This window comes from Pelobates fuscus, chromosome 2 (assembly GCF_036172605.1).
Source record: "Pelobates fuscus isolate aPelFus1 chromosome 2, aPelFus1.pri, whole genome shotgun sequence".
NCBI classification, from domain to species: Eukaryota; Metazoa; Chordata; class Amphibia; order Anura; family Pelobatidae; genus Pelobates; species Pelobates fuscus.
The window spans coordinates 419321729-419343572 of NC_086318.1; the positions used below are offsets into that span (position 1 = coordinate 419321729).

Genomic DNA, 21844 nt, shown 5'->3' on the forward strand with positions numbered 1-21844 from the left:
AAATGGGCGGAGCCTATCATGAGTAGGGGGGAGACTGCAGCAAAGGGGCAGAGCCTAGCGCTGTGATGCTCCTCTACCAACAGAGCGACTGGCAATGTGCACCCCGTGCACCCATGCATAACTTGTGTAAGGGACTTTTCTGAATTCCAAAATGTTCTGAATGTCAAAGAATACAACGGAGCGTCTTTCCATTTATTTATTTATTTTACACTATTTAAATTTTAACTGTGTATGCTTTAACCAATTGCCTACTTGTGATAATCTTTGTTCATTAATTGTTCACAATTTACAGCTGGTGCTCATTCTTCATTGAACTCCAGTCAAGTCATTCCTATGTAAGTATGTATGTAAGTGTGTGTGTATTCTTACAATGTAACGGAAACTAACTTTTTTGATTCACTAAACCAGGGACTTGTGAAGAACTGAGTGGGAAGCGACAAAAACTGGGAGATGACACCTTAGGCATTATTGCTCCATAAATACTACATTGACCTGTGATGGTGTAGTGCAGGGGTGCCCAAAATGTAGATCCCCAGATTTTTTTAAAACTACAGCTTCCATGATGCTTTGTCATTTTAGAGACATGCAAAGCATTGTGGGCGTTATAGTTCTACAACATCTGGGGATCTGCCTATTGGGCACTCATTATGTAGTAGTTATGGAGATAGACGTTGCCCTTGCACCAACCAAATTAAGTCATCAAACATTTTAGTACTATTTGAAAACTTACCTGGGCGCCTCAGCTCCGGCTTCCATCTTTCTCCTGCAGGAGAATCAAGTTAACCTCGCATAGCCGCAAGCACTGACTCAGAGTGCCTACGGCCCAGTGGCTTTAAGCAACACTCGGTAATTTTTCTAAGCGCCGTGCACCTGGCCGTAATGTATGTAAGAACTTATGGTGCTTACACTGAACCTTTAGTAAAAACAGTCCACGGAAGGTGTTCGCTGGACCCAAATAGCAACTTCAGGTCTCTGCGGAATCTTTATAAACGTAGAGGAAAAGAAATTAAACAGTAAAGTAGAGCAACAAACAAAAAAGTGAAGTTTCGCCCATCCAATCTGTGGTCTCGAGCTGGTATTTAGAAGTTCCATTAGTATTCCCCAAAAGCCTTATTTATGTCACCTGCTGTTTGTAAAATTCATCTCATTGTGGATGTAATTTTAAAAGAGATTTCAACCGCCTGATAATCCACTAGATTGTCCAGCAGGAAAATTGGAATAGTTTTTGCATTATTTATGTTTGCCAATTTATTCATCTGGATTTATGTATTAGTCTTGAACTTTGTGTTTGTGTGAGTTACTCATAGCACACACAGTTCAGCAGATGACATCACACACTGTGATGTCACGGTTAGTGAGTGACATCATAAAGAACCTGTCACTCCATAAGTAGCTTGACTTTGAGGACGTTATGGTGTGTGGACACAACCCATGTAAAAGGTGGGTGGGGGGATGGAGGCAATCTTGTATTGTACCTATTTGGGTAATCTGTGTAATTTACCTCTATGGTAGCACCTGCTATTAATAGACACAGGGCACCCCCGTTTCTCACTTATCGTCTTTCTTGAGTACTCTGCTTACATTTTCTAATGATTTAGTTTGTGGGTTTATTTCATTTTTTTATAATTAAATAAACCCTGTATAGAGCTTTGTGTTCACAAATCGAGAGAACAAGCTGTGTTTAGTTTTTCCTTTTAAACAAAATAGTATGGGTTGATTTACACCCATGTAACTACAGTCATTACAGACAATCTGTGTCCCTTTGACCCAGGGAATTGAAAAGTCCACCTGCTGAGTCAAAATCATCTCTATCTATTTCACTGCAGTTATAGTAAATCAAACCAGTGGTATTTACCAAGGTCAAAAAAACTGCTGGCAATAACTGTATTTCATTTTTTGATGTTTTCAGGTCTTACAATTCGATTGTTTGTCCTCATGTCTAACAAACTGGTTATTAAGGTAAGTAGGAACAAAATCATTTTGTTTATTCAGTGCTTGGCTTAAAGATCTGAATAATGCGATCATATCACATCCAGTCTTAATATTTAATTTAGTACTGTGTTAAATAAATATATATATATATATATATATATATACATATATATATAAATATATTAAATATGCAACAAAGTTGTGGTGGGGAAAAAAGTGTGGATGAAAACTTCTTCCACCTGAAGTAAGTGGATAGTTAGTACATTGCTAAACACAAATACACACACCAGTCAAGCCATAAGACTTGCTTTTCCCACAGAAATCTCACTTTAACATGGCTCTTACTACTGCAAGGGATTCTGGGTAGGCATATGCAAATGAGCTTAACAAATTTGCTCATTACTGCAAATTTGTGATTTCTGCGGGAAAAGCAAGTCTTATGGCTTGACTGGTGTGTGTATTTGTGTTTAGCAATGTATAACAGCAGCACAGTTGAAGTGTGTTATGTCTGAAGAGTGTTTCTTTTTCATTTTACAAAAAGTGCAGATTTCAATAGAAATTGACACTTTTATAAATAAACGTTGTTACACCATCTTGGCTGTCAACGAGACAACAGACCCTGTTACTTCCTGATTCGGTTAGCTCCATGCATCTAAACTCAAGAGGCAGCACCTGCCTTGCAGAGACGTCTCATTGAGCTGCATTGTAAAGTCTGTGATTGGACAGACACAGAAAGTCTGGGTTGGGGATGAAGGGGAGGGGACGCAAAGACTGCAGCCAAGAGATCTTCAGTTTTTGCAAGCTGTTTTTTGATAAAGCCCCAATTAAAAATGCATAATTAATTGCATGTATGTTTTCATTAGCAGGGTATCTACTAAATTGTGTTTATTTGGGAAGTGGACTGTCCCTTTACTTTCTCTAAAAGTTTAAATAATGCATTCTGTTTTATCGGATTACTTCTATGTAGTGTTAGAGAGATCATAATCAGACCCGCAGAGCCCCCCTGGAAGTGGCTTGTAAGTGGATTGTTACATAAGTTGCTTTTTATGCATACATCTTATGGTATGCTCTGACACAAGCTCTTTCCATTCTCCCATCAACTTCGCAAAGCTGCTCGATGGCCTTCCGCCAAATTCTTGATATATGTACGGGCGACTCCAATGGGTATCCATATCTTTTCAGACAATTTGTAAACACTGTGCTCTATATGAGTCATGTAATAAGCTGATAGAACATGTTTTGTTATATAAAGTGAAAAGTCCTGTGTCTGAATGTTTATCATTTGTAATGCTGCATGCTTTTCATGTAATACACTTTTGCAAAATTTAATATGAAAATGGCTTTATAAAAAACATTTGAGGGCAATCACTACAGTTCAAGTGAGTGAGATAAAAACAAAAAAAGGTTATGGTTTAAAAAAAACCTCAAGCATTTTACTGTCAATTTATTATTATTATTATTATTATTATTATTTTATTTATTTTTTATTAAAAAGCAGAATGAACATAAAATGAACATAAAAGGACATGCACTTTTTTTTTTTGACTGATACTAACTCTCTGCAGTGTGTAGTAAGTGCTTCTGGTCACTGTAACAGTTTTATAACCATATAATTTACCTTTTACTGGAGCTGTTCTGTGCTGGCAAAGGATCAAGGGAGATGTATTCCACAATATTTGGAGTGCCGAAGGTTGCTAACCCCTGTCCTAGATGCTGCTTCATCCTGGTTTTGTTTTATTCTGGCGGCCTCTCATATGAATTCACTATGCTGAACTGAGGACCAGCAGGTGTATAGATGCTATTTGGTTGTTTGTTTGAACCCAGAACCAATTTTGGCTCTCTGCTCATGTGTGAAACCATAAAAGATTGAAGGTCTTCAAGTTTGGTATTCTCATGCACAGCATGATGAAACAATCAAATACACAATCAGAAAATACCATAAGACAAAGTAAGAACAACTTTTACTTAAGGATGAGAAGATCTTTGGCAAAATGTGGAAAAAAGCAAAGCTTCAAGCAGCTTCCGACACCACCTCATGTACATAATCTTCCATAAACCTGAGTTTTGTACTCTCACTAATACACGAGAACAAGGCTGCCATCAGATATTTTGGAGCCCACCGACAGGGCCCACCCTCGAGTCCACCCACAGGCATAAGGGGTGTGTGTGTGTAGTGGATGCAGTGTGTGTGTGTGTAGTGGATGCAGAGTGTGTGTGTGTGTGTATATACTAGATGCAGTGTGTGTATAGTGGATACAAAGGTCTGTGTGTTTGTATAATAGATGCAGTGTGTGTGTGTAGTGGATGCAGAGTGTGTGTGTGTGTGTATATACTAGATGCAGTGTGTGTATAGTGGATACAAAGGTCTGTGTGTTTGTATAATAGATGCAGTGTGTGTGTGTGTAGTGGATGCAGAGTGTGTGTGTATAGTGGATGCAGAGTGTGTGTGTGTGTGTATAGTGTGTATAGTGCATACTAGATGCCGTGTGTGTATAGTGGATGCAGAGTGTGTGTGTGTATAGTGGATGCAGAGTGTGTGTGCGTGTATAGTGGATGCAGAGTGTGTGCGTGTATAGTGGATGCAGAGTGTGTGCGTGTATAGTGGATGCAGAGTGTGTGTGTGTATAGTGGATGCAGAGTGTGTGTGTGTATAGTGGATGCAGAGTGTGTGTGTGTGTGTGCATAGTGGATGCAGAGTGTGTGTGTGTGTGTGTGTGTATAGTGGATGCAGAGTGTGTGTGTGTGTGTGTGTAGTGGATGCAGAGTGTGTGTGTGTGTGTGTAGTGGATGCAGAGTGTGTGTGTGTGTGTGCATAGTGGATGCAGAGTGTGTGTGTGTGTGTGTATAGTGGATGCAGAGTGTGTGTGTGTGTGTGTATAGTGGATGCAGAGTGTGTGTGTGTGTGTGTATAGTGGATGCAGAGTGTGTGTGTGTGTGTGTATAGTGGATGCAGAGTGTGTGTGTGTGTGTGTATAGTGGATGCAGAGTGTGTTTGTGTGTGTGTATAGTGGATGCAGAGTGTGTGTGTGTGTGTGTGTGTATAGTGGATGCAGAGTGTGTGTGTGTGTATAGTGGATGCAGAGTGTGTGTGTGTGTATAGTGGATGCAGAGTGTGTGTGTATAGTGGATGCAGAGTGTGTGTGTGTGTGTGTGTGTGTGTGTATAGTGGATGCAGAGTGTGTGTGTGTGTGTATAGTGGATGCAGAGTGTGTGTGTGTGTGTATAGTGGATGCAGAGTGTGTGTGTGTATAGTGGATGCAGAGTGTGTGTGTGTGTGTGTATAGTGGATGCAGAGTGTGTGTGTGTGTGTGTATAGTGGATGCAGAGTGTGTGTGTGTGTATAGTGGATGCAGAGTGTGTGTGTGTGTATAGTGGATGCAGAGTGTGTGTGTGTGTATAGTGGATGCAGAGTGTGTGTGTGTGTGTATAGTGGATGCAGAGTGTGTGTGTGTGTGTGTGTGTATAGTGGATGCAGAGTGTGTGTGTGTGTGTGTGTGTATAGTGGATGCAGAGTGTGTGTGTGTGTGTGTGTATAGTGGATGCAGAGTGTGTGTGTGTGTGTGTGTATAGTGGATGCAGAGTGTGTGTGTGTGTGTGTGTGTGTGTATAGTGGATGCAGAGTGTGTGTGTGTGTGTGTGTGTATAGTGGATGCAGAGTGTGTGTGTGTGTGTGTGAATAGTGTGTATAGTGGATGCAGAGTGTGTGTGTGTGTGTGTGTAGTGCATACTAGATGCAGTGTGTGTGTATAGTGGATGCAGAGGTCTGTGTGTGTGTGTGTGTGTGTGTGTGTGTGTGAATAGTGTGTATAGTGGATGCAGAGTGTGTGTGTGTGTGTGTGTAGTGCATACTAGATGCAGTGTGTGTGTATAGTGGATGCAGAGGTATGTGTGTGTGTGTGTGTGTGTAGTGGAGGCAGAATGTGTGGGTAGAGTTGATGCAGAGGTCTTTGTGTGTGTAGTGGTCTGTGTGTGTGTGTGTATGTGTATTGTGTGTGTGTAGTGGTCTGTGTGTGTTGTCAGGATTATAGTTGATCCAGCATGCAGAATTGTATCACACCTAAAGACTAAGGATAACGTCTAGCCGGACCTTAGAATGGCCGGACTTAACGTACCTTAAAATAGTCAAAATAAAATACTCGCCTAGGTCAGGGACACAGAATGAGACGCAACGATGAGGAAAGCCAGAAGTCAAAGATACCAGAAATCAGGGAAGTCAGGGAAGTCAAAACAAAGTAAAAGTCAAATACCAGAAAAAACATGATTAGGAACACACTCTCAGATAACCGGCTAGTCGAAACCACGACAGGGCACTGACCAAAAAGGTCATTCGGATTTAAATACCACTCTTTAGGCTGTAATTGGCTGTCTCCGACCTCTGACCCCATCTTTAATGTGGGGGAAGGTAAGTTTATTATAAAATCTTGAACCGCAGCAGCCGGCGTTCCTAAGAACGTCACACCCACTGGGGACCGGAACGGAGGGAGACCGGGCAGCTACCCGCCGCGAAAGGTAATTTTGAAATCTTTTGGTTGGCGTGGCTGTCTAGTTTATGTGCAGCCACGTCATTAGAAGAGCCGAGAGCCGTGACGTGTGTATTGTGTGTCACGACAGTGACCCCTTCACACAGCGTGAAACCCAGAGGAAGACGTTTATCGGACCTTAGAGTGGCTGGACTAGCGTCTGAGAATAGTTAAAGGAATAGCCAGAGGTCAAGGGATTACAGAAGACGGGCACACGATTATCCAAGCCAAGTAACGGGAAACCAGAGAACAGAATAGTCTGAGAGATAGCCAAGGGTCAAATACCAAAAAGACAAACAGTAGTAAATAGCACTAGGGGACTTCAAACAAGAACCACACTAGGGCACCTGACAAGTGTCACGATAGCCCTTCTATAGTGTGGGTTCTTTAACTTTAAAGCCACGCCCCCAAAAGGTCCAGGAGCGTGGCCACGTTTGAATTTTGGCGGCACTTTTCTTCTGACGTCGGCGCGCATGCGCCGCGTCATAAAAGTGGGCGTGTTCCGAGCGGCCAGCGTCAGAAGGACTGAGCCGCCTCCTGGAAAGGTAAGTGATCGTTACATTGTGGATGCAAAGTGTGTATAGTGAATGTAGTGTAAATTTGTTGAGTAGGAAAAGGGGCTGTGTACTATACTGGTACTGTGCAAGCTCCCAGCTTGCTGGCTTGTATAGCGAAGGGGAAGCCCAGGAGACTCCAGTTTTCACCTCCCTCAGTTCCTCTTGTGAGCCACAGCATTGTGCAAAGTCTAAGTATTGGAAACCCGCGGAAACTTTCTGACAACCGGGGAGAGGGAGATGACCTCCCGGAGGTGGAAGCTGGAGTCTCTTGGTCCTCCTTTCACTATACAAAACAGCAATAGCCCGGGGATCCGCGGTAATATATATATATATCCCTTACAGGTTTTTAATACAAAAATAAAGACAATTGTGGACAAACAAAAAACCCTGAACTAAACCTATTAATTACATGTCTTCAGCGTGTGCCTGGAGGGACCCTTTAATCCACAGCGTTGTTCAGAACAAATAACCAGGGGCATTTGTACTAATAAGTTAGTACACCAAGAGGACATAACATGACAGTGATAGGACATAGAAAACCATTAATAATCAATTAATACAGATAAAATGACAAGTGAAGACAGATTGCCCCTATTACACACAAAAAAGCCTCATCGCACACATTCCTCCCTTGTCAGATCTTCCTCTAACACTCCGCTTGCCTATAGCCCTTCTCAGAGCATCTAGCTGGCCTTCCCCTCGGGTACGATATACACCTGTTGCCACTGGGCTGCAGATTGTGAGCTGTCAGGTCAGCACATAATGTTAAAGTACTTAGTATTGTTCCAGGGTGCAGTATGGTTTATCTATAGCTAGCTTTATTGCACTAAAGCAAATACAACATTAACATCACTTCCTATTCCGGTTAATAGAATTAAAGGGACGCTATAGGCACTGTAATTGCTTAATTTCTTTGAAGTGGTTATAGTGTCTGGATTTTCTTGGCAACATCCTTCCATTCAACGTTTAACCATTTTTTAAATGTTTTAATGCTAAATAAAAGGACCCCTAACTTCTCTATTTGTTTTCAGGAAAGGGGGAAGTAGGGAGTAAAAATTAGCAAAGTTAAAATCCATGTATCACACAATCTATCCATCCCCATATCGAAGGACTGTGTGTAGTTTTCCAATAGATTTGGAATGAGGGCTCTTACTGTGAGTATAATATGGTAAGCGATTAAACATTAGAAGTTATTCACTGGTGGACAGAAAGAAACCATGAGACAAGGGAGGTGTTTTCTTTTATTTCACTATAATAAGAATATTTGAGAATTGACAAGGGAATTGTACATTCAAAGTAGCTAAGATGAAGAATTGTAGTTTTCCCCTCCTAGCTCATTTCTTTTGTAGTTTCTGGTTTAAACTACATTAGCGAAGGAATGTCACTTTTCGGTGACATATTCCTAAATGAGATTGCCAGCAGAGGGCGCAGTTCCTCCTCGAATGAGAAGCTGCAAAACGTTTTCTTGGACTGAATGGCACGGGAAGAGCTGACACAGGAAAAACTGTTTTGCATTTTTACTAAAAGAACAAAGCTATTACAAAGTTCTGACTACACATGTCTGTCTTGCCTTAGGACTGACTGCATAACCATGCCAGATGTGATTTATAAAAGACACCATGGCAGCATGGTACAAATGTACAAATCCACTTCAAGATGAAAAAAGTGATTCATTTAGGTTAATTGCTTCAAAATAACATGTTCAAGTCACAAAAATATAGTGTTTGATTCAACTAACTGCATGGGCTTTCAAGAATATACTTAAAGCATAAAGTGAGTTTTTGTTTGAATGTGCAGATCTAAGGATTTGGAGATATTAATGAAGCCGCACACAGAGGAAATATAATTAAAAGAATAGTTAAGGAACTTCTCTGGTTTACTAGCAGCCTGTGTGCTACCATAAGCTCTTACAGAGGATTATGGGAGGTTTTTTGTTTTTTTAAATCAACAGATGGATGGCCGCAGGATACCTACAGTTGGAGATACTGACAAAGTTTTCAAAACTAGCGTTATCCTGAATATTCTTGTTTGTTGCTTGGTTTTCCACAATTCCAGTTCAAATTGTAGGCATTTTCTGGCATTTCTTTTTATTTTGCTGTTCCTTAGATTGTGCGTTATCTTCTTGAACTGTTAACGAGTCGTGGGAAGTTAGACTTGATTCTGTATCATCATCAATCACTTTATTAACACTATGTTGTTTTTTTTTTATGTATACATTTTTGACTTTTTTTTTTTCCAAATAAAAAATATACAATACACACTACAATGGTCACAACATGCACAATAAATAATGTAAAGAAACTAAAAGTGAAAGCAAAAATACATAGTTGTTAAATAAATAACATAATAGTGGTTGCAATACAATGTTTAAATCTCTTACAGTCTGACAAGGTAGCAATTCTGTTAGAGGTAAGCGTTAGTGTTTGTTTATATGGGCCCCAAAGCATAAAAGAACAGCACAGAATATCTGCTAACCCATTGTTTGTAAGATCTGATTTGAAAGAAAACCAGAACTATTTAGTATTTTCCTCTGTAGCTGATGTCGACTGCAACTTCCATGATTCTCAGTCAACGTCAAAGTAGTTGTCTACCATTGGTAACCATTGGTGTTTTTAGAAGACCTCTTCTACTTCTGTAGAGACTTCAAGTAAGTAATTGGTGCTCTCAGAACATGTTCTCTGCTTCAATGTAGACTTCTAGTAAGCCATTGGTATAACAAGAATGGATCCCCTGCTTCAATGTAGACTTCTAGTAAGCCATTGGTATAAGAAGAATGTATCCCCTGCTTCAATGTAGACTTATAGTAAGCAATTGGTGCTTTTAGAACATATCATCTGCTTCAATGTAGCTTTTTCTAGATCCCTAGAACGTATTCTCTACTTCAATGTAGACTTTGCTTCTAGAATATACCTTCTGCTTTAATATAACCATTTAATAAGTCATTAGTGCAGTTTAAAATGTATTTTCTGATTCAATATAGACTTCTAGTAAGCCATTAGTGCTCCTAGAATTCATCCTATGTTTCATCGTAGCTTTCTAAAAGGACCTTAGAATATATGCTTTGCGTTAAGGTGCCTTCTAGTAAGCTACTAGACAGTCCTCATAGTTGTTATCTTGTTTTAGAGACACCCTGTAGGCTGAAGAGCTAAGATTCATCCCTGTCCTCATTGATCCCAGTGTTTTGTCGCTAACTCCTTTAAACTATAATTAAGGATAGCTCTAATTCCTGCACTCTTAATTGATTGTAGAGACTACTGTTTTTTTTGTTTTGACCCATATGGTATTGTCATAGTAATTAATTCTTCATTGATAAAATTAGCTCAGTGACCCATTCCAGTTGTACATTGTTGTCATTGTGGTAGCAGTGAACAATTTATTGTTACCAATTACCTGGTGTCTTACCATTAGGATGGTCTCGATATTTACCCGGGCTTCACACACACTTCATATCCCAAACCAAGTCAAAGAGCCGAACAAAGTTTTCTATTTCTTCTAACAGGGTCAAAAGATCAGTTACACATAAAACACACAACAAACATATTCAAAGAGTGACTGTATTATGTCTGAAAAGAAGACAGATGACCGATCAGGTTTTGTAGGGGATAATGAGGAAGTCAGAGTGTCACAAATGTGATCACAGATTACTTGTGGCCACACTCTGCTTGATGCAAATATCCGCATGTTCTGACCAATCACAACGTGACGTTTCAATCTGTTACATTTAATGGGGATCTAGTGAAAGTTTCATGAAGACTATTTGGTTCCAAACACGTGTTAAATCATGCCTCCCAACTATCCTGATTTTGGCAGGACAGTCACGATTTTCAGGTCCTGTCCCAACCAAGTACCTTGGTGTTCCTCTTTTGGGGACACAAGGGAACTGTCCCCAACAAGTATAGTGTGAGCACATCCTCAGAGAGGCTTATGCTATGATCAGGGCACAAGGACCCATCAGAGAGCCATGAAAGAGTTCTCCCTGCATGGTCTGTGCTTACTGGTTGGTCTTGAAAGATAGGCAGGCCTGCCAATAATAAGAGCACACGTGCCCTGTTTCTGCATATCTCATTTTAAATGAATTGACATAATAGGATAATAGTATGATCACTTTGTCCTTTATTTCAGTGCCCACTGTCTAAATAAAGATCCTTCCTCTCTCCATTTTGATAACATCTTCTCGGAGCCACTGTATGAGTCCCCTTGGTTCCTACAGCTCTTTTTCACAATCAAGCCCTACTTCTTATTGCAGCATCATCTTCTTCACCATGAACACTGGTCTCTTCCCTTTCTTTCCAATAAAATGTTCTCGTTTCCATGTGGGTTCCCCCCCTCCAGTCTGCCATTATACCAGTTAAGTGTTCCATGTGTATTAATATCAACACTAACTGCAGATTTCCTGATGATGTCATGGGACATTAAGTTTCATAATGCATCAAATTTAATTAGTATTCCAAGATTGGTCAGAAGTAACAAACAATATAATTCCTTTTGCAAATTCATGAGCTTGATTGAGTAAAAAGAAATCCACTCACAATTAGTTGTCAAAAAGACAGGATGAATGGAGAGAGAACATGTCGTACATTTTACACTGTACATCCTCGTTTGTTTGTTTTTTTCCCCCTCTCTGTTCAATGACTTACACAAAGCTAATGTAGTGATGGCTTGATGATTGGATCTGAGCATCTCTAAAACTGCAAGTATTTTGGGGTGTTCCATGTATGCAGTGAATAGTACCAGGGCCGGTGCTTGGATTTTTAGGTACATAGGCGAAGATGCATTTTTCCGCCCCCCCAAAAAAAACATCTTCACCTATGTGCCTCTTAACCAGCCCCGCTCCCCTCCCCGACCAATAGTGGTCCCTTCCTGCCCCTTAGTGTTCTTCTCCCCTCCCCCCTCTTTTCCCTGTCTCTTGGTGTTTCTCTCCCATTCCCTCCCTGTCCCTTGGTGCACCCCACACCCCATTAGTGGTTACACTCCCCTTCCTGGTGTGCCTTCTACCTCTATTGTTGCATTGCCTAGCGGAGCAGATCCCCTAAAGGAGCTTCAGTTTTCTGTACCCGGCCGAACTGACAGGGAGTGCTCTCTCTGTGAGCACCTCCTGTCAGTCTGGCCAGGTACAGGAAACAGAAGCTCCTGTACTGCGCTCTGCTCCGCTACACTCTGTACACACTGACAGTCACACGCTCAATGACAAACACACAGACGTCACTGACAGACACAGACTCATTGACACTCATTGACAGACACACGGATAGTCACACACATACTCAATGACAAACATACTCTCACTGACTTGACAGACACACACTCATACACTGACAAACACACTCATCATACACTGACAGACACACTCCTAAACTCACATGCACACACACAGACGCACTCACTCACACACGCTGTCACTCATAGACGCACGCTGTCACTCACAGACGCACACTCTGTCACTCACAGATGCACACACTGTCACTCACAGACGCACACGCTGTCACTCACAGACGCACACGCTGTCACTCACAGACGCACACGCTGTCACTCACAGACGCACACGCTGTCACTCACAGACGCACACGCTGTCACTCACAGACGCACACGCTGTCACTCACAGACACACACACAGAGACACTCACAGACACACACACTGTCACTCACAGACACACACACTGTCACTCACAGACACACACACACACACACGGTCACTCACAGACACACACACACACGGTCACTCACATACACACACACAGACACTCACAGACACACACACTGTCACTCACAGACACAGACACTCACAGACACACACACAGACACACACAAATACACTCACAGACACACACACTGTCACTCACAGACACACACACAGACACTCACAGACACACAGACACTCACAGACACACACACTGTCACTCACAGACACACACACTGTCACTCACAGACACACACACAGACACTCACAGACACACACAGACACTCACAGACACACACAGACACTCACAGACACACACACTGTCAATCACAGACACACACACAGACACTCACAGACACACATCACATACATTCACTAATTATTTTAATAAATATACATTTCCCACCCAGCCTCCTTACCTGGAGAGCTGGTGTGGATGATGCATCCTTCCCTGGGGTCCTGCTGAGCGGCGTGCGGCTGTGCTGTGCGGAGATCAGACGCGGCGAGGGAGCTCTAATCTCACCGCTCTGCTCCCTTGCACGCTGTCTGCTGATACCGCGGGAGCCGGAATATGACGTCATATTCCGGCTCCCGCGGTATCAGCAGACAGCGCGCGAGGGAGCAGAGCGGTGAGATTAGAGCTCCCTCGCCGCGTCTGATCTCCGCACAGCACAGCCGCGCCGGGGGCCGAGATGGTGGCTGGCAGGAGGGAGAGCTTCCCTCCTGCCGGTCACTGAAATTTTGCGCCCCCAGAGCCCGTGCGCCCTAAGGCGGCCGCCTGTGCCGCCTTATGGACGCGCCGGCCCTGAATAGTACCTACCAAAAGGGATGCAAGGAAGAACTACCAGTATAAGGGTCATGGGCGCCAAGGCTCATTGATACACTTGGGGAACAATGGATAGTCTGGCTGGTCCGATCACACAGAAGAGCTACTGTAGCTCAGATTTCTGAAAATCATAATGCTGGCCATGACAGAAAGGTGTCCGAACACGCAGTGCATCGCAGTTTGCCGATTATGGAGTTGGGTAGCTGCAGACCAGTCAGAGTGCTCCTGATGACTCCTGTCCACCGCCAAAAACACCTTCAGTGGGGACATGAGTACCAGAAGTGGACCATGGAACAATGAAAGAAGGTTGCCTGATCTAGTGAATCCTATATTCTTGTAGATAAGGTGGATGGCTGAGTGTGTGTGTGTTGTTTACCTGGGGAAGAGATTTCAGCAGGATGCACTATGGGAAGAGGCAGGCTGGCGGAGGCAGTGTTATGCTCTTGGCCAGGGATAGACAAACTTCGGCACTGCAGATGTTGTGGACTACATCCCCCCCATAATGCTCTTGCACCCATAATGCTGGCAAAGCATCATGGGAGGTATAGTCCAAAACATCTGGAGTCCCAAAGGGTGCCTATGCCTCTGGGCAATGATCTTTTGGGATTTTTTATTACTCTCGCAAAATGAAGAATAAAACAGATTGTAAATATTCGATCTTCTATTTTCATAAATCTTGTATGCCAGAATCTCTAATAAGACCAAAGGCAATACAAAAGTATTACAAATGTATTGCACTTAACTTAAAACAAAACTTAAAAGCATTTCACAATGTCACCATATATGCTAGTGTCCACCGCCCCATGTGTTTCTTTCTCTTTCTCAGGTTTTTTTTTTTTTAACACAATGTAAAATTGTAATACAGGTGATACTCGAAAAATTAGAATATCGCGCAAAAGTTCATTTATTTCAGTAATGCAACGTAAAAGGGAAAACTAATATATGAGATAGACGCATTACACGCAAAGCAAGATAGTTCAAGCTGTGATTTGTCATAAGTGCGATGATTATGGCTTACAGCTCATGAAAACCCCAAATCCACAATCTCAGTAAATTAGAATATTGTGAAAAGGTGCAATATTCTAGGTTCACAGTGTCCCACTCTAATCAGCTAAGTAAGCCATAACACCTGCAAAGGGTTTCTGAACCTTTAAATAATCTCTCAGTCTGGTTCAGTAGGAATCACAATCATGGGGAAGACTGCTGATCTGACAGTTGTGCAGAAAACCCTAATTGACACCCTCCATAAGGAGGGGAATCCTCAAAAGGTAATTGTGAAGGAAGTTGGATGTTCCCAAAGTGCTGTATAAAAGCACATTAATAAAAAGTTATGTGGAAGGGAAAAGTGGGGAAGAAAAAGGTGCATAAGCAGCAGGGATGACTGCAGCCTGAAGAGGATTGTCAGGAAAAGGCCATTCAAATGTGTTGGGGACTTTCACAAGGAGTGGACTGAGGCTGGAGTCAGTGCATCAAGAGCCACCACACACAGACGGATCCTGGACATGGGCTTCCGATGTTGTATTCCTCTTGTCAAGCCGCTCCTGAACAACAAACAACGTCAGAAGCGTCTTATCTGGGCTAAAGAAAAACAGACCTGGTCTGTTGCTCAGTGGTCCAAAGTCCTCTTGTCTGATGAGAGCAACTTTTGCATCTCATTTGGAAACCAAGGACCCAGAGTCTGGAGGAAGAATGGAGAGGCACACACTGCAAGATGCTTGAAGTCCAGTGTGAAGTTTCCACAGTCTGTGTTGATTTGGGGAGCCATGTCATCTGCTGGTGTTGGTCCACTGTGCTTCATTAAGTTCAGGGTCAACACAGCCGTCTACCAGGAGATTTTGGAGCACTTCATGCTTCCTTCCGCAGACGAGCTTTATGGGGCTGCTGACTTCCTTTTCCAGCAGGACTTGGCACCTGCCCACACTGCCAAAAGCACCAAAGCCTGGTTCAATTACCTTGGGATTACTGTCCTTGATTGGCCAGCAAACTCGCCTGACCTGATCCCCATAGAGAATCTATGGGGCATTGCCAAGAGAAAGATGAGAGACATGAGACCGAACAATGCAGAAGAGCTGAAGGCTGCTATTGAAGCATCCTGGTCTTCCATAACACCTCAGCAGTGCCACAGGCTGATAGCTTCCATGCCATGCTGCATTGAGGCAGTAATTGCTGCAAAAGGGACCCAAACAAAATACTGAGTCCATATGCATGCTTATACTTTTCAGAGGTCCGATATTGTTCTATGTACACTCCTTGTTTTATTGATTGCATGTAATATTCTAATTTACTGAGATTGTGGATTTGGGGTTTTCATGAGCTGTAAGCCATAATCCTCGCACTTATTACAAATCACGGTTTGAACTATCTCGCTTTGCATGTAATGTGTCTATCTCATATATTACTTCCCCTTTTACGTTGCATTACTGAAATAAATTTACTTTTGCACGATATTCTAATTTTTCGAGTATCACCTGTAATACAATAAAACAATCCTGCTATGCAACCCATTAAATCTCCCTCCAAAACCCTATAGGTCCCAGCTCTAATCCTATGTCTATAATATCTAATCACTGTGTGCTCAGTTCAGGTATTTGAGTTAAAGTAAACTCGGGTAACAGAATTTAGTTAATGCAACACTCCAAATTTTACTTAATTTGTCCTTGATCCTCATTCATAAAATGGTTATAGAGAGGTCTGTGATCATGGTATTGGGCCCCCAACAAAAACCAGAGGAATACATGGGAATAATTTAACGGTTTAATACAAAATCTATGATTAAAACTCCAATATAATGGCTGTATGTAATAATTAACATTCCCCATGAATCAAGCAAGCTTGTGATATGATTAGTCCCTCGTTATTACATAATTTGGAGTGACCGTCTTAATAATGTTCATCGTGACACTGCATATTTACACCACCTTTTCCTTCTGCTTTTGTTAGAAAAGGGAAAAAAAAAAAATAAGGTTATTTTTGATCGAGTGGTAATAATGGTTATCCTTCATCGTCTGATGACTAATGACCTTGTTGGAATATTACAGTGTAACCCGTGATAAAATGTATAACTTTCATGTCAAAGATGAAGTTACTGTTCTATCTTTAAATGGAAAAGAGAAGCAGTTTATATGATTAAAGGGCACTGCACCGGGGAACAAAATATTGAACCTTGTGTTTCCTACACCCAAATTGCTGCCTGGGATCCAAGTCTTCCCCATGTATCTAATGCCTCGTTTCCACTGAGCGGTATGGTTTGGGTCAGTACAGTTCGGAAGGGTTAGAATGGTCCAGCCTATTCAGGTGAGCTTTTCCACTGCAAGTCGGACCGCCAGGGGGCATGCGGGGTTTAGACCAAATGCCTAGCGTGTCATTTGTCGTGAGCATTCTTGTTTTCCTGTCCGCCAATCAATGGATTGTATAGTGTGACGCCAGTAGCTCCGCCCTAACCATACCGTACCATTTCCTATGGACCTACATCTGAAGGGGGCCCAGGAATGGTGCATTTTGGTTCAGTTGTATGGGCCACTTTCATAATGGAAACACTTAAAATAGCGTACCAGACCATTCCGTTCCGACCCGGACCGTACCGCTCAGTGGAAACGAGGCATTAGTAGTTCATGATTCCAATTTATAGTTGAGATTTAATACTTCCAGTTTACCTCTCCTTCCTTCATTTATCACAGTTTTCTCCTCTATTCCTGTATAGCTGTCTTCTCCACCAGCCTAATAAACCCAGACACTCCTGTATTTATCAGATATTTTCTTTTACCATTGAACTATACATCATTTGTGTTTAGGCAGGCACAATGACAAACAAAGGTTGAAATATTTGCATGAAAGAAAAAATACACACACTTACCTTACCATTAAACGGTCTACAAGCCAAACATTTATAAGAAGTACATGAACGTCAGTGTATTGCAATATGCTAATACATTTTCTTCCAGCTGTGAATTCTCTGTATTGATTAACTCTTGCATTCTGCCCCTCATTGCTGTGTTCACGCTCAGTGGACTGCTTTTTCCATTTCACCTTCTTGACCCAAGTCAGATCCCTTTGCCTCAATCCCTGCTCAACCCTTTATCGATTGTCCAGTTAAGATCCTAGTGCTGACTGCATTGTCCACTGTTATGTTAAAAAGCAGTAGCTGAAACAGTTCTATTGTTTATTTTTATTGTGCATATTTGCATATTGTTTTTGTTAATTGACTGAAGTGCCCTGCTGCCATTGTTTTGGTTGCTATAGAAACCTTTGTATACCTGTTATAACTATTTATATAAACACCCTGTTGACATTATCTGTTGCTCTCACAGTTCATTCACTGGAGCAGAGTGGCTACAGGTGTGCATGGTTGTGTGAGTCACTGCGACACACCAGTGGCAGTTATGACTAGGAAGGAATATTGTACAGTGCTCTGGAATCTGTTGGCGCTTTGCAAATAATAATAATATGTGATTGGCCTAGTGTACGCGTGTGTGTGTATGTATGTTTGTGTGTATATACATATTTATTTTTCTCACCCATCCTGGGTGGTATATATTCCTCATTTTAGGATCCTCTACCAGAGACCTGGGAGTCTGAGGTTTCTGCACAGTATCCCACCTGGAATCTGTTGAAGCAACTCCCCCAACTTGGGGGTCACAGACCCGAGTGCTCCTATTACAACTGGGATTACTACTGCCTTCACTTTCCACATCATTCCTAGCTCTTCTTTCAGTCCTTGTTATTTGTCCATTTTCTCGTGTTCCTTCTTCCTAATATTATGGTCAGTGGGTATTGCCACATCCACCACTACCACAGTCTTCTGTTCCTTGTCTACCACCACAATGTCAGGTTGGTTGGCCAATACTTGCTTGTTTTCTGGATCTGAAAATCCCACAGAATTTGTCATTCTCAACTACCCTTTGTGGCATCTCCCAACTGGACTTGGTTAGTTCCAGCCCATATTCTGTGCAGATGTTTTGGTACACAATCCCACCAATTTGTTTGTGTCACATGTGTATGCTGTTCCTGCTAACATCTTGCACCTGGCTACAATGTGCTGGACTTTCTCAGGGGCCTCTTTGCACAGTCTGCACCTTGGGTCCAGCCTGGTGTGGTAGATCCCACTAATATGGATTTAGTGCTGAGTGCATGTTCCTGTGCTGCTAGGATTAGTGCCTCAGTCCTGCCTTTTCCAACCACTGGTAGGATTTTGTAATGTGAGCCACATTCTCTCTCTGCTGGTGGTACATCCCATGTAGAGGTTTGCCTGGCCATGGTTACTGATCCTTTTCTGCATCCTCTGTTGTTGAGGCATTGTCCTAGCAGTTCATCTTTGGGAGCCATCTTTGATGTGCTTGTAGATGCTCTGTTTTTTTTTTTTTGGGGGGGGGGGTCTATCAGGCCGGACCGCCTTCCTTTGGCTGGTGTACAGTCTCTGGGTGCTGGATTTCTGGCGGGATTTTTTGTATACAAGTGTATATTGTGTAAGTATAATTGCTAACTTGCCATAGCAGATTTATATATGACCAGCTCTCTGACAAGATCAACAAAGCCAGATTTTATACAAACTGTTATACACACTTTTGTCATGAGTAGTAGTTAGTTCATAGCTGTTAAGCACAAAAGCGAGACATGTGACTGGTATAATTTGATCCAAATTGTGTTCAGAAGGAGAGGCACCTGTCAGCTCCTGGTCCTATCAGTCAAACAAGTCATCTGGGATTTTCTTTACAGAAGGTCAATTAAGACTAAGGTTATGGGTCACAGGATAAAAATCATTATAATATTGTGAACTTAATAGGAAACCCGGATAATCTTTATTATAATGCTACATACAGTTATTCACTAAAATGTAAAGAAAAGATTCCTATGAACACTTTGAATAACCTTGATAACACAAGTGACAAAAAAATGGTTCTCATCATGGTTAAATTGTAATCATCATGGAAAAATTACATTGTATTTAATGCCAATATTGCACGCCGCTTCTCAATATCATGTGCTGGTTTTACATTCCATAATGACACAAAACATATATGTAAGAAAAAAGACATTTTACACTCAGAGTTCTCTCAGCTAACAGATAATTGGTGGTAGTGAGGATTTGTGGTCGGACTCACTTGTTACTGAGCTTAATGCTGCTCTGTAATATATCCTTTTGAGAGAATGGTTTCTTCTGGTGAAGTGCATTGTGGACTATACCTTCAAACCAGACTTGAGTGCCCACAGGGAGCCTGGGCACATTACTGAGCCAATGTATACGGGAATCCTTAAACTGACAGTGCTACAAAATAATGCTCCCTACCCCAGTTTTCATGTTTATTGTGTTCTATAAAGAGGTTGGATCACACTTTAGTTTTGTATGGATTTAATTATTATTGTATACAGATTATGTATAGTTAAAAGGACTCATCACCTTCATCTCAATTAAGTTGTTTTTAGAGCTGGGGTTTCTTACCTTAAGCTGGTGAACCAGACACCCTCATTGTCAGCTCTTTAGTATGGTAGCTGAGCAAAGGAAAGTTGTGGTACTATGGATTAGCACACAGGATCCCAACATTGATTAAACCATTTGATTTTTTTTTTTCCTTCAGATACTATACTATAATTAATTTTTAATTTGCATGACCACCATTCAAAAAAATTCATGTTCAAAAATTGTATTTCAGTATGGTATTCAAGCACGTAAAATCTTCACTTTAAATCTTTTTTTAATTCTTTCATTTTAAATTGTGTGCATTCACCCACTTTTATTTTTCAAAAATAAATCTATTTTTTTGAAGCTATACATTTACTGTTGATTAACATACTGTATATATTTTAAGAGCCTTTCTAGAGACAATCCTGACATGTTTTTCTGAATGACCGATTCATTTTAAAATTAGCTCCCAAGTATACTAGCACGGAACTAAGAGTTATATTGTAACTATATGATTTATAGGCAAAACATATCTAAAGCTACCTGCTATGTGATGGAACTCGAACGGCTAGGGTAAGTTCCTACCTTGACTTGACCAGATAGCCCAAGGATTTCAAAATGATTACATTCTACTTCGGGAAAGCAAGTTGATATAGAGGTATGCATTGTGTCGGAGGTTGCCCAGGCACAGCCTGGCATACAATGTAAAAATTCTGCTATGCAATTACCGTATAACAATTCACAGCTGGTGAATGCTCATATGGTATCACTGGAAGAATGTTCAGTGTGTACATAATTCCTGGGAGAAGATGTCCTTTATTATCTACCTGTTTACAGTATGTGCTTTCATTTAATCCCAAGAATGTTGGTGTACCTTATAATTTTGCTTTACGGTATGAATCATAACCCTTACACTGAACTTTGTAGCAGTTTTGACCTTCCAGAAGTGGTTGTTTTCCCACAATGAGTCACCTTAATTGTGTCACTGCCGACTGTAAACAACATTTTGAAGAAAATCACAGTGACTTGTGTAATACAGTAAAGTGTGTTTGATTCCATGTTTAGTCTACAAACAATGCATGTAGGGACTCCCCAGTATTGGGTGTATGCTGTGTTATAACGCATCATGCGATGCATAATGAACTGAAGAATTTAATAAATAAAAATAAAATAGATTCTCATTTTTAAAGTTTGTGCATTTGTTGCAGCTTCCTGTGGTAAGCTCGGTCCACACTAGCAAGTAGGTGACATCTGACAGCTGTTATCAATTGGAGTTGAGCAGATTCCTTAAATTGCTGCTCAACAGGGATATATGGGACGTGTAGTTCAGCACTGGACAACCATTCCACCACTACGTCAATATGACTAGAACTGCTGCTTAAGCTGATGGCATTTACAGACCGCTTCATCCATGTTTTTTTGTAAATGGAGCTTTAGACATGGCCATGGCTCTAGCACCAGAAAGCTGTGAAAGAGCCTGTCAGAGTAGATGGGACCATTACATCGGGCTCCCAAACAACAGACGAATGCCCTACAAGTACAAAGACTGTTAGAAGGAAACATAAGCATCTAGCTGTTAAATCTACCACAGGTCAATAGAAGCATGCCCATACAAAGTATATAAACATTATTGTTATTCGTGGAAAGGACTTTCAGGAATTTCTGATTAATTATTTTCTTTGTGAACTTGTAAGGTCATTCAGCCCCACCCAGGAAATGGGCACTACGTTTCCCTTTTGCTTAGTATATTATTTAGATTTAATATCACTGTTGACATGTCACTTGTCCTTAGCTTGCATGGAAATGTTCCTGGCAACTTAAAGGACCACTATAGTGCCAGGAAAACATACTTTGTTTTCCTGGAACTATAGTGTTAATAGGTCCACCCCGCCGGGCTCAAGAGGGGTTAAGGGGTTAAACACTTAACTTTCTCCA

At 41.5% G+C, this 21844-nt stretch overlaps 1 protein-coding gene across 1 annotated transcript in view; it reads left to right on the plus strand.

The window, feature by feature from the left end:
- Positions 1 to 21844, plus strand: part of SLX4IP (SLX4 interacting protein) — a 137928-nt gene that overhangs the window by 15135 nt on the left and 100949 nt on the right. The window contains exons 2-3 of the mRNA XM_063444022.1: positions 293 to 335; positions 1910 to 1959. Of these exons, the coding sequence (XP_063300092.1) occupies positions 1936 to 1959 (24 nt within the window). The 5' untranslated portion in view covers positions 293 to 335; positions 1910 to 1935. The remainder of the gene's footprint in view (positions 1 to 292; positions 336 to 1909; positions 1960 to 21844) is intronic.